Source organism: Chiloscyllium plagiosum, unplaced genomic scaffold, assembly GCF_037043375.1.
Source record: "Chiloscyllium plagiosum isolate Xiang-an unplaced genomic scaffold, Cpla_swu_hap1 HiC_scaffold_13, whole genome shotgun sequence".
In the NCBI taxonomy this organism is placed as follows: Eukaryota; Metazoa; Chordata; class Chondrichthyes; order Orectolobiformes; family Hemiscylliidae; genus Chiloscyllium; species Chiloscyllium plagiosum.
The window spans coordinates 24064517-24084501 of NW_028270151.1; the positions used below are offsets into that span (position 1 = coordinate 24064517).

Sequence of the window (19985 nt, forward strand, 5' to 3'; positions counted from 1 at the left end):
TCCCAGAACCTCTTTAGCAATTTTCAGAGCCATTTCTCTCACTCTTAATCTAACCAACCACAAATAACCGAATTTAACAAATTGTCTCACCTACATTTTATTTAAAGATCTTGGACATTAAACTGCAAGTGTTTAAATCTGCTGGGATCTTTTGTATCCCAAATCTATTCAAAGCTGTCCAAATCTCTGATTGGATCTGTCTAAATTTGTCCAAAGCATGGACCCAAGCCCCCAAACTGTTATGACATGGGGCAAACCATTCTGCTAATTAAACCAAACACACAGAAAAGCTCACCTTGCCTCATAATCTGTTAAAGTATGGGTGACAGAGAACGACCCAAATTCCACTATTTAAAGAAAAAAGAACTATTTTATTCTTTAATTCCAAAAGAAAACATTAAACAACAACTATAAGTCTCCCTTCTCTTAAAGATTTGTTATCTACCTCCCACTGTATAACAATATACTGATCCGATAAAGCCCTATTAAATTTACAGCAAATCAATTTTCAAAACCAGACCACGGTCGTCACTTCCTTTGTTTGTAGAACTTCATAGGTCGTCTTTGGTCTTCTGTTGCAAAGATATTTCATTCGAAAAGGTACCTTAGAATAGAATCCCTTACCCTATTATCCTATATTTACCCCTGACTAATGTTCCTAACCTATACATCCCTGAACACTATGGGCAATTTCTCATGGCCAATTTCTCATGGCCAATTCACCTAACTTGCATATCTTTGGATTGTAGGAGGAAAACAGAGCACACGGAGGAAACCGACACAGGCACGGAGAGAATGTGCAAACTCCACACAGATAGTCGCCCAAGGCTGGAATCAAACCCAGGTCCCTGGTGCTATGAGGCAGTAGTGCTAACCACTGATCCACCGTGTCACCCCACCACTTCGAGAGTGTGCTGAAAGGAGTTGTTCAAATGGCAGATAGTGCTCTTTTTCTGGCTAACTGTCCAAAATGCCTGCCTATTATACCCCAAAACATTGGATTGTCTCATTGGTTTGATTTTATCAAAACAGTAAAATTCAAATTCAATTGGGTTTTACTATTCTGGGGCATAATTTAAACTGATTGGCTAAATTCGAACTCTTGTGAAGACAACTCAGTATCTGACTTACAGCTAAAATGTTACATCTTCAAATTGTCCAGTACACTTTGTGCCTGCAGTCAGTCACATGACAGGTACTTGACAGCTTTTCCACTTTCAATCTCCCTTAAAGGTACAGTACACGCCTTCAACTTCATAAAAACGTTCACTCAATTGCTGTTTATTGAGGTTTGCTGTGCAAAATTTAAATGCTATGTTTCCTACATTACAAAAATGACTGCATTTCAAATTTTATCTGGATTTGATTTGATTTGTTATTACTGTCACATGTCCTGAGATACAATGAAAAGTATTTTTTTGCAGGCAATCTAGGCAATCATAACTTACATAATTATAACTGGGTAACACAATGCAGAATATAGTGTTACAGCTACACAGAAAATGCAGGGAAAGATCAATTTTAATACACAAAAGGTTCTTTCAAAAGTCTGAAGAAGCTGTTCTTAAATCTGTTGGTATGTGTTTTCAAACTTTGTTATCTTGTGCCTCATGAAAGAGGGTGGAAGAGTATGTAACCGGGGTTGAAGGGGTTTGATTGTTTTGGCTGCTTTCCTGAGGCAATGAAGGAAAGGCTGATTTGCGTGATGGAATGGGCTGCGTTCACAACTCTATGTAATGTTTGCATTCTTGGACCCAGCAAATGCCATATCAAGCTGTGATGCAACTGGATAGGATACTTTCTATGGTCCGTCTATAAAAATTGGTCAGAGTCATTGTGGACGTGCTGAATTTCTTCAGGCTTCTGAGGAAGCAGATTTGCTTTCTTGACTGTAGCATTAACTTGGATGGACCAGGGCAGATTGTTGGTGATTTTACTTCTTGGAACTTGAAGCTTTCAGCCACCTCCATCTCAGCACCACTGATCCAGGCAGAGGCATGTCCTCCACTCTGCTTCCTGAAGTTGATGACCAGCTCCTTTCTTTTTCTGACATTGAAGGAGAGATTGTTTTCTTTACACCATGCCATTAAGCTGTCTGTCTCCTTCCTGTACTTTGTCTCTTCATTGTCTGAGATCCGACCCACTACAGGGGTGTCATCAGCAAACTTGTAATTGGAGTTAGAGCAGAATTTGGCCACATGGTCATGAGTGTATAAGGGATACAGTAGGGGGGTGAGTATACAGCCTTGCTGGGCACTGGTGATGATGATTATCATGGAAGAGGTGCTGTTGCCCATCCTTACTGATTGTAGTCTGTGGATTAGGAAGTTGAGTATCCAGTTGTACAGTGGGGAGCTGACTCTTCAGTCTCAGAGTCTGGAGCTAAGTTTAGTTTGATTTATGGTGAGGAAGGCGGAGCTAAAGTCAATAAATAGGAATCTGATGTAAGTATCCTTGTTATCCAGGTGTTCAGGGGATGAGTGTAGGATGGGGAATGGCATCTGCTGTGGACTTTTTGTGATGGTCGGCGAACTGTAGTGGACCAAGGCACTCTGGAAGGCTGGAGTTGATGTGTGTCATTATTAACCTCTCGGAGCACTTCATAATGATGGATGTCAGAGTCACTGGGCCATAATCATTAAAGTGGGCTGTCTGAATTTTCTTTGAAATCACAAGGTTTCAGAGCACAGCCCCTTCATTAGGTGGAGTCCAACTGACAAAGGGGCTGTGCTCTGAAAGCTTGTAATTTCAAATAAACCCGTTGGACGATAACTTGGTGTCATGTGACTTCTGACCTTGTCCACCCCAGTTCAACACCGGCCCCTCCACATCATGATTTTTCTTTGGCAATGGGATGATATCAGTCTTCTTGAAGCAGGTGAGAACCTCAGATTGGAGTAAGGAGAGGTTAAATGTGTCTGCAAATATTCCTGCCAGCTGGTCTGTGCAGGATCTGAGTGCACAATCAAGGTCTCCATCCAGGCTAGTCACTTTCCATGGATTCATTTTCAAGCAGGTTTTGAAGTGCATTTGAGTATCATTAATTTGGTAAAGGCTCTAAATAAATGCAAATCTTTCTATTTTTCTTTCAATATTATGCCATTAACAACCTTAATATCTCAGTAAAAATGCCTATAATAAAGTGTAGATGCATGAGATAATTCAACACTGATTATAGTCAGCCCTTAATTTGGTGGTTATTGCCTACATAATAGTGTCTGTTCTTCAAAGCAACCTGTTGCATGGGAAATGTTTATGAGACATTTTCAGGACATGATGAGATGTTATATTCATGGAAGTCTGTAATGACCAACAAATACTGTCTACTCTAGAATTTCATAAGTGAGCACAGCCTCTCACTCTGTTCTAACCATAGCATGAAATGAATGGTCAGCAACTAAGAAAAACACTCCTTAATCAGTAGGTACATTTTGCAGTACCTAATAATGGCATGTCCACAATGTAAAGTGAGTCTTATGATGGTAACCTCCTAAGAAAACAGATTGTCATCTAACCAAACCACAAAGTTCTACAGACCAGATATTAAGTGGATGAATGTAACCAGACAACTGTCTCAGCTCATCCTTACCCCTTTCCTACCATCTGACTGCCTTTATAATTACTCCCTCCATGTAGAAGCGATACATCTGGGTCTACACTTTTAGAAGGACTTCAAAGCTTTAAAGAGTATGGAATAGTTCCAAGATTGTTTCAAAGACTGAAGGATTATTTACATTACTGGCTTGGAAAAATATGCCATCTTCTCTTAGCAGCAAATTTAATAAGAGGTTTTATAATTATTAAAAGACTTACATTTATATCGCATTCTTCAATATCACCAGATGTCTCAAAGCATTTCAAAGTCAATTTAGTACTTTTAAAGTGCAGTTACTGTTGTTATTTAGGAAGCATGGCAGTCAGTTTAAACATAGCAAATTCCTACAAACAATCACGCGATCATCTGTTTCTAAGATATTGGCTGAAGGATAGACATAGACTGGGACACCAGGAAAAAAGCCTTGCTCTTCTCCTGAAGAGTGCTATGGTAATTCTCTGATTGCCATTATTCTCACTTTGTGATATTTGTTACTCTTGCCTGTATGTTGTTTAGAGTAAGGGCTGTTTGATATAGTTCACTGCAATCAACCATCCCTTAACTATACTTCATCTGGGGCATGCCCTATGATGGGTGAGAGAGGATGCAGCTCCATTTGCGGAAGACCGCTGGTCCAACTCCCCTAAACATCTCTGATTTTAAAAATACAGGCAGGCTAAACATTGTCAATAATTCACTCCATTTGGACCTTAAAGATTGATAGGTCTTATATCTGAGGACCATTAAACATGGTTCTGTTTCGTGGATTATTTCTCTGCTGGAGATCTTTTCTCTCTGTATATTGTTAAAAAAAAGGCACAAAACCAAGTTAGAAAAAGGGAAAATTGTGCAAATGAGCATTTTTTCCCTCAATTTTGGAAAAATAAATATGCAGCATTTCTTCATTTTGAAGCATTTCAATTTCCTTTCAACATAAGAATTTAAGAAACAGGAGCAATGTAGACCATTCAGCCCCTCAAATCCACCTTCACTATTCAATAATTTCATGGATGATCTGCCTCAGGCTTTAGCTCCTCTTTCTTGTTGGCTCATTATAGCTCTCAACTCTCCAATATTTCAAAAGTCTATGTACCTCCTGTTTAAGTTTCTAGTGATCTAGCCTCCACTCTCTGGGGTTGAGAATTCTAGACATTCCAGACATTATTACCGTTGGGAGAAGAACTTTCTTCATATTTCAGTGTTAAATGATAATGTCTTACATGGGACTTTCTCAAGCAGCTTCCCCTTACCAACTCTACGAGTTACAGCCTCAAAAAAATTTCAGTTGATTTGTCAATCATAATTTCCCTTTCAGAAATCCATGTTGAGTCTGTCCAGTCCTGATCCCATTTCCTAAGTCCTCTGTCATTGAGTCTTTTGCAATGATCCTTGTATTTTTGACACTACCAATGACAGACTAACAGATCTTTAAATCTCTGTTTTCTCTCTATTTCATCCTTTTGAAATAGCTGCTTTACATTAACCACCCTCTAATCCACAGGAATTATTCTGGAGATTATAGGTGGATATTTAGCCACATATTCATCTGATATATCCCGCTATTTCTACTCTGACTACTAGCATGTCGCACTGGTAGTAATCCTGATATCTCTACCTTTGAGGTGCTACTTTTTAAGTCGCTTCCTAACTCATTATATTCTGGTTTTAAGACCTTGTCCCTTTTCTCCACCTCTGTTGTTGATGCCAATATATACCATGACAGTTCACCCTCACGCTCTATGTCTTACAGCCACTCTGGAAACATCCTTAACGCTGCATCAGGGAAGCAACATACCATCCTGGAGTCTCAATTGCAGCCACAGAAATGTCTATCCATTCCTCTTATAACTGAATTCCCTATTACTATAGTTATCCTACACTTACTCCTTCTCTCTTTAGCAGCAGTTCCAATCGTGGTGCAATGAATTTGGCTATTGCTACTTTCCTCTGAGAGGCATTCACCCTCAACAGCATCACATGTGATATATCTATTTTGTAGGGGAAGGGACACTGGGGATTCCTGCACTGCCTGTATAGTTTGCTTTCCCTGCCTGATGGTCATCCATTCCCTCGCTGCCTGTGAAGTCTTAGCCTGCAGAGTGACCACTTGTGATCCATGAAACTCCCAGCCTCACGAATGGTCCATAGTGTTACCAGACGCTGCTCCAGCTCCGAAACCCAGGAGCAGCAGCTGGAGACACTTCATGCAAACGTTCTGGTCTGGGACACTAGAACTGTGCCCAACCTCCCACAAGGAGCAGGAGGTGATTACCACGTTCTTGAGCTCTCCTCCCATGTCTTACCCTTTTAAACTCTTAGATTGACCTTAAAATCAAATATTAATTACTTTTGGAACTTCTTCAACCTCTGCACTGTTGCCATTACAAATTATAATCCAAAAATAAAGACTTTACAAACTATGTGATAAAAATAGTATAAATATTCATCTGCCCTGACTCAAGTATTTAGCTGTTCCCTCTCCCCAGGTGACCTTTTGACATTTTTGCCAAACTTCTGCTCTGTGAATTTGAATGTGGAACATACTTAACAGACTGAAGGGATCGAACCTTCACACTCTGCATTTCATTATTTTGGGTTTGAAAACACCAGTTAGAGAAAACATATTAAAAAGCATGTGTTGGCATTCCCAACTGAATGGACCCAACTGCCATAAACATCTACAGTGTAGAAAAAGGCCTTTCAGTCCATCAAATCTGTGTCAAGTGATATTCTAATCCCATTGCCACACTTGGCACATAGCTTTATATGCCTCGATATTGTAAATGCATATCTAAGCATCTAAGTATCTACAGTCCTCATTATGTCCAAGTGCACATCTACATACTTCAAAGTGGTTTCTGCCCATACTATACTTAGAGGCAGTACTTTCTAAACTAGACCTTCCCACTAGCTACGGATGAAAAATATTTCCTCACATTCCCTTTAAATCTGCTGGCCCTTACCTTAAATCTTACAATATTATACATCTCCCATGTCCCACCTCAGTCTCCTCTGCTCCTCACCAACCACCCCATCAGTCACCACATCCAATGCATCATCCTTAAACACTTCCGCCAACTCCAACTACATCCCACCACCAATGACATCTTCACCTCCCCATCCCTCTCTGCCTTCCACAAGGATTGTTCTGTTCGCTAAACCTTGATATGCGCCACTCTACCCACCAACTAACCAACCCTCCCGAACATCCAGGACATTCCTCTGTAACTGGAAAAGATGCAAAATCTGCTGGCACACCACCCTTTTCACCTCCATCCAGCACCCCAACAGTCCTTCCAGGCGAGACAGAGGTTTACCTGCCTCTCCACCAACATAGGCGAAAGTGAGGACTGCAGATGCTGGAGATTAGAGTCAAGAGTGTGATGCTGGAAAAGCACTGCAGGTCAGGCAGCATCCGAGGAGCAGGAAAATTGACATTTCAGGCCAAAGCCTTGATTCTTATGCCTGAAACGTCGATTTTCCTGCACCTCGGATGCTGCCTGACCTGCTCTCCCCCAGCATAGTTTACTGTAACCAGTGTTCCCGATGTGATCTTCTCTGCATTGGGGAGACCAAAATTAAACTAACAGAATGTTTCGCTGAGCACCTCAGGCGGGCCCACAGTGGCAGACTGGACCTCCCAGTCACCACCCAGTTTAATTCACCATCCCACTCACTTTCTGACATGACCATCTGTGGCCTCCCCCATTGCCACAATGAATCAAACCGCAAATTGGAGCAACTACACCTCATCTTCTGTTTGGGCCGCCTACAGCCCGGAGAACACAACATTGAGTTCTCCAAGTTCAAATAACCTCCCTCCCCATCCCCGGAGTTCCTTCGCAGCTCCTCCCTGTCCATTCCCTTCCATTCCTCTCAGCCACCAACCAGGTCAGACCCTCTACCTGTCTTCACCTATTCCCACCTCTCCATACTGTCCCCACCACCCCCTTTATCTGCAGCTTCCCTGACACCCATCCCCAGAGCTGAAGCAGGATTACACCCAAAGTGTTGACTTCTCCACCTCCTGATGCTGCCAGGCTTGCTGTGTTCCTCCAGCCTCCAGCCTGTCCATTTTGGATTCCAGCTACTGCAATTTTTTTCATCTCTAAGAATCACAGTCTGTCCAATCCCTCTTTATAATGAAAACTCTCCAACCCAGACAACATTTTGGAAAATTTCCTCTGTGCTCTTTGCAGGGCAATCACGTCCCTGTTATAATGTGGATTCCAGAACTGCACACAGCACTCCAACTGTGGCCTCACTAGACATTGGTGATTAGGGATAGGTTACTTTCTGCAATACTGTGCAGGAGGCCATTCAGCCCTTACCAGCTGGGCAGCTACTTTGCAAAGTGCATGTTAATGTCTGAAGCCTAGCTTAACGATAGTGGGCAGATGGATTTTAGAACCTGAGAATAGTCTGTGGAGGAGGGGGGAGTTGAAGGAAAGGACTGCAGCACCAGGAGGAGGAGCAGCAAAGACTGGGAGGAGCGGCTGGCGTAAGAGGGCGGAGTCAGGGCGGGCCCGGGAGTGGGCGGGTCAGTTCTGCGGGAGGTCGGGGGACCGAGCCTGTGATTGGCTGGACCTGTTGTAGGCGTGGTCAAAGCCCTGGAACTTTAGGTGCGTCAGTTGTGGGCGCGGTCACAGGATTGGCCTGTAATTGGGTGCGTCGGATGTGGGCGGGGTCAATGTGTGGTCGCGTCGTTTGTGGGCGGGGTCGATGCGTGCGGAGGTAAGGGTGTGGGCGTGGTCAGACGGCGGGGTCGGTGATTGGCTTCAGGGCGAGTGGAGCGGGGCGGCGATCTCTTGGGATCGGAACCTTTGTTCGGGCGAGTTCTTCTTCCATCCGTGTGGCGCCTTTCCGGTTCCGGCTCGAGTGTCCGCCCACAAATCGGTCCGTGTTCTGGGATTGACGGGAGGTGGACGGAGAGGCGGATGGAGTGGCGGGTAAGAGGGGTAAAGGTGCTGGCGGTTCTGACGGGCGGTGGAGTCCGTTCACCGGTTGGGCGGTTCCTTGCACGCGGCTACACGGAGCGGTGGCGAGTTTGATGTTTGACAACCGGGATCAGCTCCCGTCACTGAGGACCCTTCACCGCCGACCCCCGGGGGTGGGGGAACAATGTCCATTCCCAGGGCCACAGGTCCTCAGAACAACTGCCATTCCCGATACTTACCCCGACCATTGGTGTACTGAGGGAGTGCAACACTGTCAGAGGGTCAGTACTGAGGGAGTGCAGCACTGTCAGAGGGTCAGTACTGAGGGAGTGCAACACTGTCAGAGGGTCAGTACTGAGGGAGTGCAGCACTGTCAGAGGGTCAGTACTGAGGGAGTGCAGCACTGTCAGAGGGTCAGTACTGAGGGAGTGCCGCACTGTCAGAGGGTCAGTACTGAGGCAGTGCAGCACTGTCAGAGGGTCAGTACTGAGGGAGTGCCGCACTGTCAGAGGGTCAGTACTGAGGGAGTGCCGCACTGTCAGAGGGTCAGTACTGAGGGAGTGCCGCACTGTCAGAGAGTCAGTACTAAGGGAGTGCTGCACTGTCAGAGGGTCATTACTGAGGGAGTGCTGCACTGTCAGAGGGTCAGTACTGAGGGAGGGCAACACTGTCAAAGGATCAGTACTGAGGGAGTGCCGCACTGTCAGAGAGTCAGTACTAAGGGAGTGCAACACTGTCATAGGTCAGTCCTGAATGAGTGCTGCGCTGTCAGAGGGTCAGTACTGAGGTGCTGCACTGTCAGAGGGTCAGTACTGAGGGAGTGCAGCACTGTCAGAGGGTCATTACTGAGGGAGTGCAGCACTGTCAGAGGATCAGTACTGAGGGAGTGCAGCACTGTCAGAAAGTCGGGACTGAGGGAGTGCAACACTGCCAGAGGGTCGGGACTGAGGGAGTGCAACACTGTCAGAGGGACGGGACTGAGGGAGTGCAACACTGTCAGAGGGACGGGACTGAGGAAGTGCAACACTGTCCGAGTCAGTACTGCGGGAGTGCAACACTGCCAGAGGGTCAAGTACTGAGGGAGTGCAGCACTGCCAGAGGGTCGGTACTGAGGGAGTGCAGAACTGTCAGAATGTCAGGACTGAGGGAGTGCAACACTGTCAGAGGGACGGGACTGAGGGAGTGCAGCACTGTCAGAATGTCAGGACTGAGGGAGTGCAACACTGTCAGAGAGTCAGTACTGAAGGAGTGCAACACTGTCAGAGAGTCAGTACTGAGGGAGTGCAACATTGTCAGAGGGTCTGGACTGAGGGAGTGCAGCACTGTCAGAGGGTGTGGACTGAGGGAGTGCAGCACTGTCAGAGGGTCAGTACTGAGGGAGTGCAGCACTGTCAGAGGGTCAGTACTGAGGGAGTGCAGCACTGTCAGAGGGTCAGTACTGAGGGAGTGCAGCACTGTCAGAGGGTCAGTACTGAGGGAGTGCAGCACTGTCAGAGGGTCAGTACTGAGGGAGTGCAGCACTGTCAGAGGGTCATTACTGAGGGAGTGCAGCACTGTCAGAGGATCAGTACTGAGGGAGTGCAGCACTGTCAGAAAGTCGGGACTGAGGGAGTGCAACACTGCCAGAGGGTCGGGACTGAGGGAGTGCAGCACTGTCAGTGGGTCAGTACTGAGGGAGTGCTCCACTGTCAGAGGGTCAACACTGAGGGAGTGCAGCACTGTCAGAGGGTCAGTACTGAGGGAGTGCTCCACTGTCAGAGGGTCAACACTGAGGGAGTGCCATGCTGTCATGTGAGGACTCAGGTTGGCATGTTGACTAATCAGTTCCCTGATGAAGTTGCTATGGCGTTTGTTTCCACAGTTTCCCCTATTAGTTGTCCTTTTTGTTTAATATGGCAGTCTTTTGGGGCGGACATTGTGTGTGGAATACTTGATCCTGTGACATCATGAATGGTGAGCTGCTGCCCACAATCCTGGGGCTTCATTCATGAGCTCACAAGAGTTGCGAGAAAGTGACTTTAGACAGATGCCTGCATGTTGGCTCCTTCCCTAGTATTAGATCTAAATCGATTGACAGCGCAGTGCAACGAAAGAGCCAGCAGTAAGTGTAGACATCTGGGTTTCTGAAGCATCTGAGACTTGGGCAGGGCTGTTTAGTCAGTCATTTAAAGACTTTTCAAGAGTTTTAAATTCATAAGTTTTGTCTACACCCCCAACTGTAGTTCCAGTTGGCTGTTACGCCCACACTGTCTGGCAGCTTCACTGAGGCATACTTTTGTAACTTGTCATTTGCAAATGGTCTGTGGATTTACCATGGTTGATTTAATAGCTAATTATCCCACTGCTATGAACACTTTTTGACAGGGAATGTATGCTTGCTTTGATGAACTCACTCTATCTTTGAGTTTGGGCTCCTGCAAGTGGTTCATGATGTGCAGGAGCATTGGATGTGTTATTATTTGCAGGAGGTCCCTTGGCTCTGTTGTTGTTTAGAAGATAAATATAACATGCAGTGTTTTTAAAGCATTGCAGCTGCTCTGCATAGGTGCTTGACCGCACACGTCCCAGCAGAGCTACGCTTGCTTTTCCAAAATCGTTCCCACACTGCCAATTCTGTTCTTTTCAAGCGTGGCTACAGTTTACTGTTATAGTTTCAGTAGCATTGCATCTATTTTGCACACAGCATGCTTCCCCAGGTGAAAAGTCCAATGATTTATTTTAATGATTTAGGACCAACGTTTCCTCCAGACACTGAGATGGGTTCTGCTGCTGTTCTGTGCAACTATCGCAGAGGAGTGTTTTACTCACGAGTAGAAAGATAGAAACTTGGAGTCAGACCTAGTCTGCAAGGGGAACCTCCAAAGGTGCAGCTGATCCTCAGTAATGCATTAACAGTGCAACCTGGATGACATGTTCAGGTCCCTGGACTGTGGTGCTTAACCCATGAATTCTGACTTGATGTCAGCAGAATTAACAAAGTCTTAACAAACAGAAAGAGGAGACAAATGTTCAAACCTGGACTGGAATTGGAGTTTTGTTTGATCTAGTGTGCTGTTTCTCCCTCTCCATCTTTGGGATTAAGCCACTGCTGTGATTGAGTCTGGCATTAGAAATGTAGTGGCAGGGGGTGACTCTGCTAACCTTGTGCTGAAGAAGATCATTCTGTTGTGCTGTAGACTGCAGAGAGGTGGTTCATGCATGCAAACTGCATGTGGTTACTCATAGCTGCTTATTTGAATTATCTGAATTTTATTTCAGCACTGAATTACTGCTTTCCTGTTATTCAGCTGATTATGTCATATTCTTTGGTGAATTGAAATATTTTTGAACAGAAGAAATATTATCAGTGTGTTGCAGATATGAGATGGCTTGACTACGTCAACCTGCAATCAGATCCTGTTGGAACTCCTGGGCCCAATTTCAGCTTCACTGCCCATTGGGAAAACTGATTGGATCTGGGGCAGCATTGGTTTTACACGTACTCTAATTTTACTGTCAACAAGAACAAGTTGCATTTAAAACATGCTTTTATGGAAGTGCATGGTCCCAAGTGACTACACAGGAGCAGAACTTAACACTGAGTGACAGGGAAAAAAAGCCATAAGGTCAGGTGACCAAAGCAAAGAGGTAGGCTTTATGGAGCATCTTAAAGGAGGCTAATGAGGTAAAGAGCAGACTGGGGAGGCAATTCCACTGTTAGAACCCAGGCAACTGTAGTCACAGCTTAAAGCAAGATGGAAACCGTATGTGAGTAAAGACACAGTCAGCTGAGTTTTGGATGATTTTGAAATTAATTGAGGGTGAAGCAGAGGAAGCTGGCCAAGAGTTTGTTGGGGTGGTTAAGTCAAGAAGTAACAATGTGGAGAAGGGCTCAATATGAGATGAGCTGAGAGAGGGGCAGAGTTGGTGGTGATACCCCATTGGAAATAAGCAGTCTTAGTGATGGTATGGAAACGGATCAGTAAGGTCACCTTGCGAATAAGTGATGCCATAGTTTAGAGAAGTCTGGCCCCATCTCAGACAGTTGCCAGTGAGAAAAATGGAGTCTTAGAAACAGAAAATTCTGGAGCAACTCAGCATGCTTGGCTGCATCCAAGGAGAGAAGGAGTCAACGCTCAAGTCTGATATGATTCTTTTTTAGAACTGGAGGGTTTGCTCGCACTGTTCCAATTTTTCACCATTGTAAAGCCACAGGGTTAGTGAGCAAAACTAGTCACTGTCTGACCAGTGAGAGAGAAGATCATCTTAGTTTCCACTTGTGAGTGACACAGCACTGAGTGTTATCTAAACTCAGTCCATGGACAGAAGTGAACAGGAGAGTTCCGTCTCTTAGATTCAGAGACCCTAGACCATGGCGTGAAATACACACAGTCTTTTGCTTAAAGACAGTAGTTAGCTGGAGTTTAGATTGATAGTGAGTTTCTCTGGGATTGCACTTGTCTTGTGGTTTTATTAGCTTTCAGCATAAGTGTGTGAGCTGATGAGTCTTAATATGGTGATCATTATTCTGTCCATTCATGGACCTCGAACATAAGAGTACAAGGATGAGGAACAGGTATTTAGCCCCTCAGACGTATTCTGCCATTCCGTTCGAACAAGGCTGGTCTGGTTGTGTCTCAACGCCGCTTCCATTCAGCTTGTGATAAATCCTTTGTCATTCAAACGTACTTCTGTCTCAGCTTAATAATACCACTCATTCTCATTATAAGTTGGGTTTCGAAAACTAAAGTTTTAGTCCAATTGTGGAGGGTTGACTTGTGCAAGAGTAACATTTGGGATGAGTTTTAAATCCATACTCTCATCAACTTGCAATTGTGGAGTTGTGGAGACTATTCCCACCAACCCTATCCACAAAACTAGCACAAGTGGAACCAAATACATGTGCATGTATGACAGAACTAAACAGCTGTCTTCAGTGCTGCACTATTCCATGGTTCTAACAAGTAACTTTGTACCTGGTTGAGTTTGACTTGAGTAGAAAGTGACTGAAAAATGCGAAAAACTTGGAGTTTTAGCTAGTATTTGGTGGTCAGTCTATATCTGAAGTATATGATAAATTAATTCGTTTTCAATCAAAAGTGCAGTGAGTGTCTTTAATCTGAGATTGACCAGTACTTGACTATATAATGTAGTCTATGACCCACCCTTCACTGCTCTTTAGGGAAGAGAAATTCATGGACTTAATGAACCTCGGAGGGAAAGAAAACTCTCCTCATCTCTTTTGGAGATGCCGGTGTTGGATTGGGGTGTACAAAGTTTGAAAAAAATCACACAGCACCAGGTTATAGTCCAACAGGTTTATTTGGAAACACTAGCTTTCGAAGCGCGGCTCCTTTATCGGGTGATTGAACCACCTGATGAAGGAGCAGCACACTGAAAGCTAGTGCTTCCAAATAAACCTGTCGGACTATAACCTGGTGTTGTGACTTTTAACTCTCCTCATCTCAGTTTTATATGGCAGATCTCTTCTTTTGAAACTATCCTTTTGTTCTCTACTCCCCTACAAGAGAAATGTAATTTTGGCAATTGGCTTATGAATGTGGCTTTGTTTTGCTACAATACTCTGCATTCACTCTTGAAGATACAGGCGGTATAATGTACAAGGTTGCAATGGCTGGTAAATATAACAGGGCTCCTGTATCAATTTATGTGGAGCTTGCCCCGGTCCTGAGGTGGAGACTCTGCTGCAGTTGCCCTGGCCTACTCGTGGAGACAGCTTACCCAAGAATCTGGTGAGCACGATACGTCAGCAGAAAGAGTCAAGTGCTGTCAAGAGTGGAGAACCATTGGCAGAAGCAAAAAGATAAAACTCAAACAGGACGTGCACAATAAGAGTCTGTGGATTTCAGAAATGCTCCCAGGGATCGTGGGAGTGGTGAACATTTCCTTCCAGATTTCCAACTTCTCAGGATTATAATCAGGAAACGTTTCATTGTGGCTGGCTGCCAAGGTTCGAGAGAAAGAGGGATGATCTGATTCAAGTAAATGGTTAGGTGAGCCCAAGTTGCAATTTTAAATCAACTGCATGTTGAAGGACAAAGCAAAGACTCTGGGAGCTGGGCTGTCATTGGAGCTGGGATGGTGCGCTGTCTTTATTTCCGAGTGTTTAGAAATTCACAAGGAGCAAGTGAGGAAAGCTTGACCCATAAGTGAAATGTTGATAATGCAGCATGAGTTGGGTATCGTTGTTGCTATGAGTTGGGGGCATTCGTGGTTACAGTACAGGCAATGCAGTTGTAAGTATGTGCCCAGCAAAGTTCCCAAACAGTTTCAAGCGATTCCTGAACAGATAATTGGTTTCATGACATTGTTTGAGGGATCACTTGCAACCTTACATACCTAGTAAAGCTACTTTGTTGACCAAATGGTGGCCCACTTTGCCAGAAAACAGTTCCAAGGTGTTGTCATAAGCATTTTGGTGGAATCGTCATTAGGAGAGCACTACCAGAGACCGGAGTTTGGAACAGCGGGCAGTAAATCCCCCTTCACGACTGTACCATAGTTTCAGCTGCATTTTGGTTAGTTTCACTCTATCTTCCTAGTCAGAACATCAAATTAAATTCTCACTGTGGAATCTAAGCTGTCATTCCAGCGCAGTTTGGAGGAAATGTTACCATGTTGAAAATGCCATCCTTCAGATGTTAAACTGATGCCCTGTCTGCCCTCTCGGGCAAATGTAAAAGATTTCCTGCACAATCTCAAAGAAGATTAAGGGTGTTCCTCTGTCTTTACTTCTTAGTCATCATTTTAAACCATGACCTGATAATTTATATAATTTATAAAATTGATTACACAACACCAGGTTATAGTCCAATAGGTTTATTTGGAAGCACGAGCTTTCGGAACGCTGCTTTTTCATCAGGTGGCTGTCAATACTTCGAAAGCTAGTGCTTCCAAATAAACCTGTTGGACCATAACCTGGTGTTGTGTGATTTTTAATTTTGTCCACCCTAGTTCAACACTGGCTCCTCTAAATCCTGATAAATTATCACTTATTTCTCTTTGTGAGATGTTGTTGTATTAGTTTGGCCACTATGTTTCAAAATTGCAACAAGCTGATGAGAAAAGTGCGGATTAATTGCTGCGTTTCCTATGTTGCTGAAGTTTATTTTCATTCACAGGATGAGGGCGTCGCTGGCAAGGCAGCTTTTATTGCCTATTAGCACATAAGGATGGCACTTTCCTTCCCAACAGGACATTAGTGAACCAGATGGGTTTTTCTGACAATTGACAATGGTCAACGTTAGATGGCAAAATGCTTAATTGGCTGTAAGGCACATTGAAATTTCTTGAGGTCATTAAGGGTATTATAGAAATGCAAGTCCTTTTCTGCACAGGCAGTCCTTATACTGCAGTTATGATAGTCGACGATTGTATACAGATCTAAAGTGACGTTTTGTTTGAGAAGTGTAGTTGTGAGACTATTTGCAATGTGTGAGATATGCAAAGCTCTTGAGAGAGCAAGCATGTTGAACTCTAAATTCTTAAGCTATTTAATCTTCTTAAATGCAAGATGTTGTGTGTTGCAGGACCTTGCTAGACGTTTGTGCAAGTTATTGTAATATTTATGATGGGGAACAAAATGATGATAATTGTACTGCTCGAAGTATATATAGGCCCCCAGACAAAGGGAGCTGGAAGAGCAAATATAAAGGCAAATTGCTGAGAAGTGTAGAAACAATAGGGCAGTCATGGTAGGATTTTTCAACTACTAAAACTTTAACTGGACCGGTTCAGTGTAAAGGATACAGAGGATCCAAAATAGTTAAATGATCTAAGTGTAGGATAATAAAGGGAGATTGGAGTGTAGTAGAACAGATGGAATTAGGTGATTAACAAGGCAATAAAGATGGCATTAAATGTTGACCCAGCCATTGGCACCCACATTCCATTTACAAATAAAAAAGAGATACTTTAATATCCTACTTTGGCTGAGATCTTGGCTGTAAGAACAGGGAGTTTAGGCTAGAAGTATGGAACCCATTAGTCAGACTGTAGCTGGAGTGCTGCATACAGTTCTGATCACCATATTGTAGGAAAGATGAGATGGTGGTGCAGAGGAGATTAATGAGGACATTGCCAGGCTGGGTGTTGTTTTCTTTTTACAACAAGAAAGCTAAGGAGACGTTCGTATGACATGTATGACAGTATGAAGTGTCCAGATAGATAGCATAGGTAGTAGCTATTTCCATTAGCAGAGAGATGTCTAACCACAGGGGCATAAGTTTAAAGAATTGGCAGAAAGATCAGTGCACTGGCTATTGAGAGTCTGGACCTCAATGCCTGAAGGAGTGTTAAAGGCAGATACCCTCACTGCATTTAAAATTAGATTGGATACACATTTGAAGTGGCATAATCTACAGGGCTCCGAACTAAAAGTTGGATGATGGAATTAGATTGGATACTTCTTGACGAGCATGGATACAGTGGACTGAATGGTCTCCTTCTCAGCTGCAAATCTTCCTAACTTTCCTATGGACTGAGTGTTAGCCTTGCCCCAGCATTTTATGCAATCAAACCGAAGTCAGAACTCTCAGGTTATAGAGTCATAGAGAGGAATAGCACGCAAACAGACCCTTCGCTCCTCAAGATCCATTCCAGGTACAGGAGGCCCAGGACACCAATAAACTGACACACCCAGTGGCAGTACTGGGGAGTCTGTTGGAGGTGATGACTTCTGAACCAAGAATCCATTTCTGTCCTCAGATGGAGGTGAAGGATCCTCAGCTGCGTTTTTACGAAGTGCAGGGGAGCATGGTTCCTTGGCCAATATTTATCCCTCAGCCACCACCATTTAAGAAGATGGTCAGCTTATTGTCATATGACTGGCTATGAGACCTTGCTGTGCATAAATTGGCTGTTGTATTTCCTGCTTCAAGTGTATTTCATGAGCTGTGAACTGTAGGATGTCCTGAGGTTACAGAAGCAAATTTGTTCTTTTTCGACCTTTGCTCTTTTCCATGCACTGCTCTGTCCCATTTACCGCACCATGACTCAGGACCTCTGTCCCGTGTCTGAATGTGTACTTTCATCCATGCTTTTTCTCACTGGGTCCTTTTAATTACTGTTTACTGAAGGTTAAGTTGTTACATTAGTGTTTGGCGTGGTGCTGATTTGGCCATTGTAATGTGCTGAACAATGTGATCTCGCTTATTATGACACTGATTTGTATTTTACATGGAATCTTTAAGATCATAAAACACCCAAAGGTATGTGGGATGTAGGCCATAAGGACAAATTGCCTTCGAGTTTGATACAGCTGAGGCACCAGTCAGTCTTTTTAAGTAAAAACAAATGTTGCTGGAGAAACTTAGGTTTGACAGCATTGTGAAACAAGGTACAGAGGTAACATTTCAACTCCAATGTGACCGTTCTTCAGAACCCACGTTTCTCCAGCAGTGAAATTCTAGAAATGCCATATGGGGAGTTGAATTTCTCTGCATTGCCTGGATTACTAGTCTGGTAACGCAATATCTAATTCTTGTACCATGTCAAAGGTAACAAGAGTTAAACTGGAACTGAGTATTCTAGTCATTTCATGGTAATTATCGTGCTTGGGAGTGAACCTCTGTGTGAGGGTGAGGCTCTGATTATCCTGGGAGCCACACCTTTGTTATGGCATATGATGGTGTAAAGGAAGTCTTGTAGAAAGTGAGTTGCACCATCTGTTCTGGATCTAGTCCCTAAATTGCTGGAATTAAACAGCTATCCTTACTGTGGTGCATTCAGGATAGAAGTGGTGGAACATTTCAAGCCTGTTGTGAAATTTGAGGCACACGCCTATGCTTTTACTGCTGGTGGTTTTGAAAAAATTAATTTGTGAACATGGGTGTCGCAGGCAGAGTCATTCCTCTCGTTGCCCTTGAGAAGGTGGTGGTGAGCTGCTGCCTTGAACATTTGGGACCATGAATGTATCTGACATGTTATTTATTTTCACATGTATTTTGTTACAAAATGCAGTGACGAGTATAGTATGGTGCCTCTACTTTAAAACACAGTGCCATTTTAAAACACAGAAAAATAAACCAAAACATAGAATATAGAGGCAGAAGAGTAAGGGAATAAAGTTCAACTTTACAGTCCTTCTTGTTAAGTGCTCAGGCATAGGCCTGGAGTGGCCAGCCACCAATCCCCTTGCATGAGTCCTCGCTGGACTTCGCCAATGCAGCTGCCACTGATGCCACCGAGTCCCACATTGGCCTAAACTCTACCCTACTATTGCCGCTGAGAGTCTGGGCCACCTCGGCAATGCAGCCGCCGCCAATGCCTTCACTGGATCTTGTACTAGGCCCAAACCTGCCTCCACTGCTACCTCCATGAGTCTGCATTGGATGCGGATCCAATGGGGAACCCAAACTCCAGTCTGCCACAGCAGCCATGAGTTGATGTTGGGCCAGAAGCTGCCGGAAACCCAAATCACCTCCGATGCCTCTGCCCGAGTCTACATTGGGCTCACCTCATTGTTGTCCCTACGACGAAGCTCTTCACCATAGGTATGTTTAAAAAAAAAAGTGGGGTAAAAAGGAAAGAAAGTGGATAAAGCAGACCAGCTCCGTGCTCAGGAGCTCTATTCCATCCCCGCTTGTCATTAATTTATTTAAAAATCTGTTGATGATTCTCCACTGGGGTTTTTGAACTGTGGACGTTGTGTTGTATGATTGACAATCATTTTGTGTTGAGTTTTATATAAAGAACCTAGCTGACTTTCACTCCCTCTCCAGGGAATGGGCAGAGGTTGACCAGACTTCTAACTATGATGGGACCTAGTTGCTGAGTAGAAACTGTTGTTGGAAAATAGGCAGAAGCATGCGCGAGGCGCATAGCTCCTGTGTTGTTTTCAGTTTGGCTGTGCTTGGACCCCCATCTAATCCTTATGGTAATCCGATCTTAAAATACGTTCTTTGTTGCAGCTTTTGTCAATCAGATTAACATCAGAATTTAATTTGTTGATTTGCCTTTATCTGTATTCACTTCAGATGCCTAATGAGATGGAGACGATGCCAATTATTTCCAAATCAAACTCCAGAAAGAGACGGAAGGATGGAATAGGACCCAATGGCACCACTGATGACGACGACGCCAGCCCAATGAAAATTGCACGACCAGTACGTATGGAGACAGTAGCCCACTTACAATGATCTAACACAGGGGCCTAACAAAACATCATTGTGCAGTATAATTGTGGGTTATACTGATATAAGATGTTAGGATTAATTTCAGGAAGCTTATAGCAGTGGGTTATTTACCTGACGATAATTTAGCTTTGCTTTATTTATTGCTTAAAGATTCACAGCCATTTATGCTCCTCGTCGACATATCTTTGTTTCCTTCTTCCTTGCATTCTTATCCAGCCTCCCCTTAAGTCTGAAGAAGGGCTCATGCCCGAAACGTCAATTCTCCTGCTCCTTGGATGCTGCCTGACCTGCTGCGCTTTTCCAGCAACACATTTTCAG

At 44.0% G+C, this 19985-nt stretch overlaps 2 protein-coding genes across 2 annotated transcripts in view; one reads left to right on the forward strand and one right to left on the reverse strand.

Moving 5' to 3' along the window:
• Nucleotides 1-19985, reverse strand: part of LOC122556127 (uncharacterized) — a 142631-nt gene that overhangs the window by 11022 nt on the left and 111624 nt on the right. The gene's annotated exons all lie outside the window — the stretch shown is intronic.
• The window catches only part of LOC122556129 (choline-phosphate cytidylyltransferase A-like), a 53359-nt gene continuing 41796 nt past the window's right edge, over nt 8423-19985 (forward strand). Inside the window, exons 1-2 of the mRNA XM_043702603.2 lie at nt 8423-8544; nt 19509-19637. Coding sequence (XP_043558538.2) covers nt 8533-8544; nt 19509-19637 — 141 coding nt within the window. The 5' untranslated portion in view covers nt 8423-8532. The remainder of the gene's footprint in view (nt 8545-19508; nt 19638-19985) is intronic.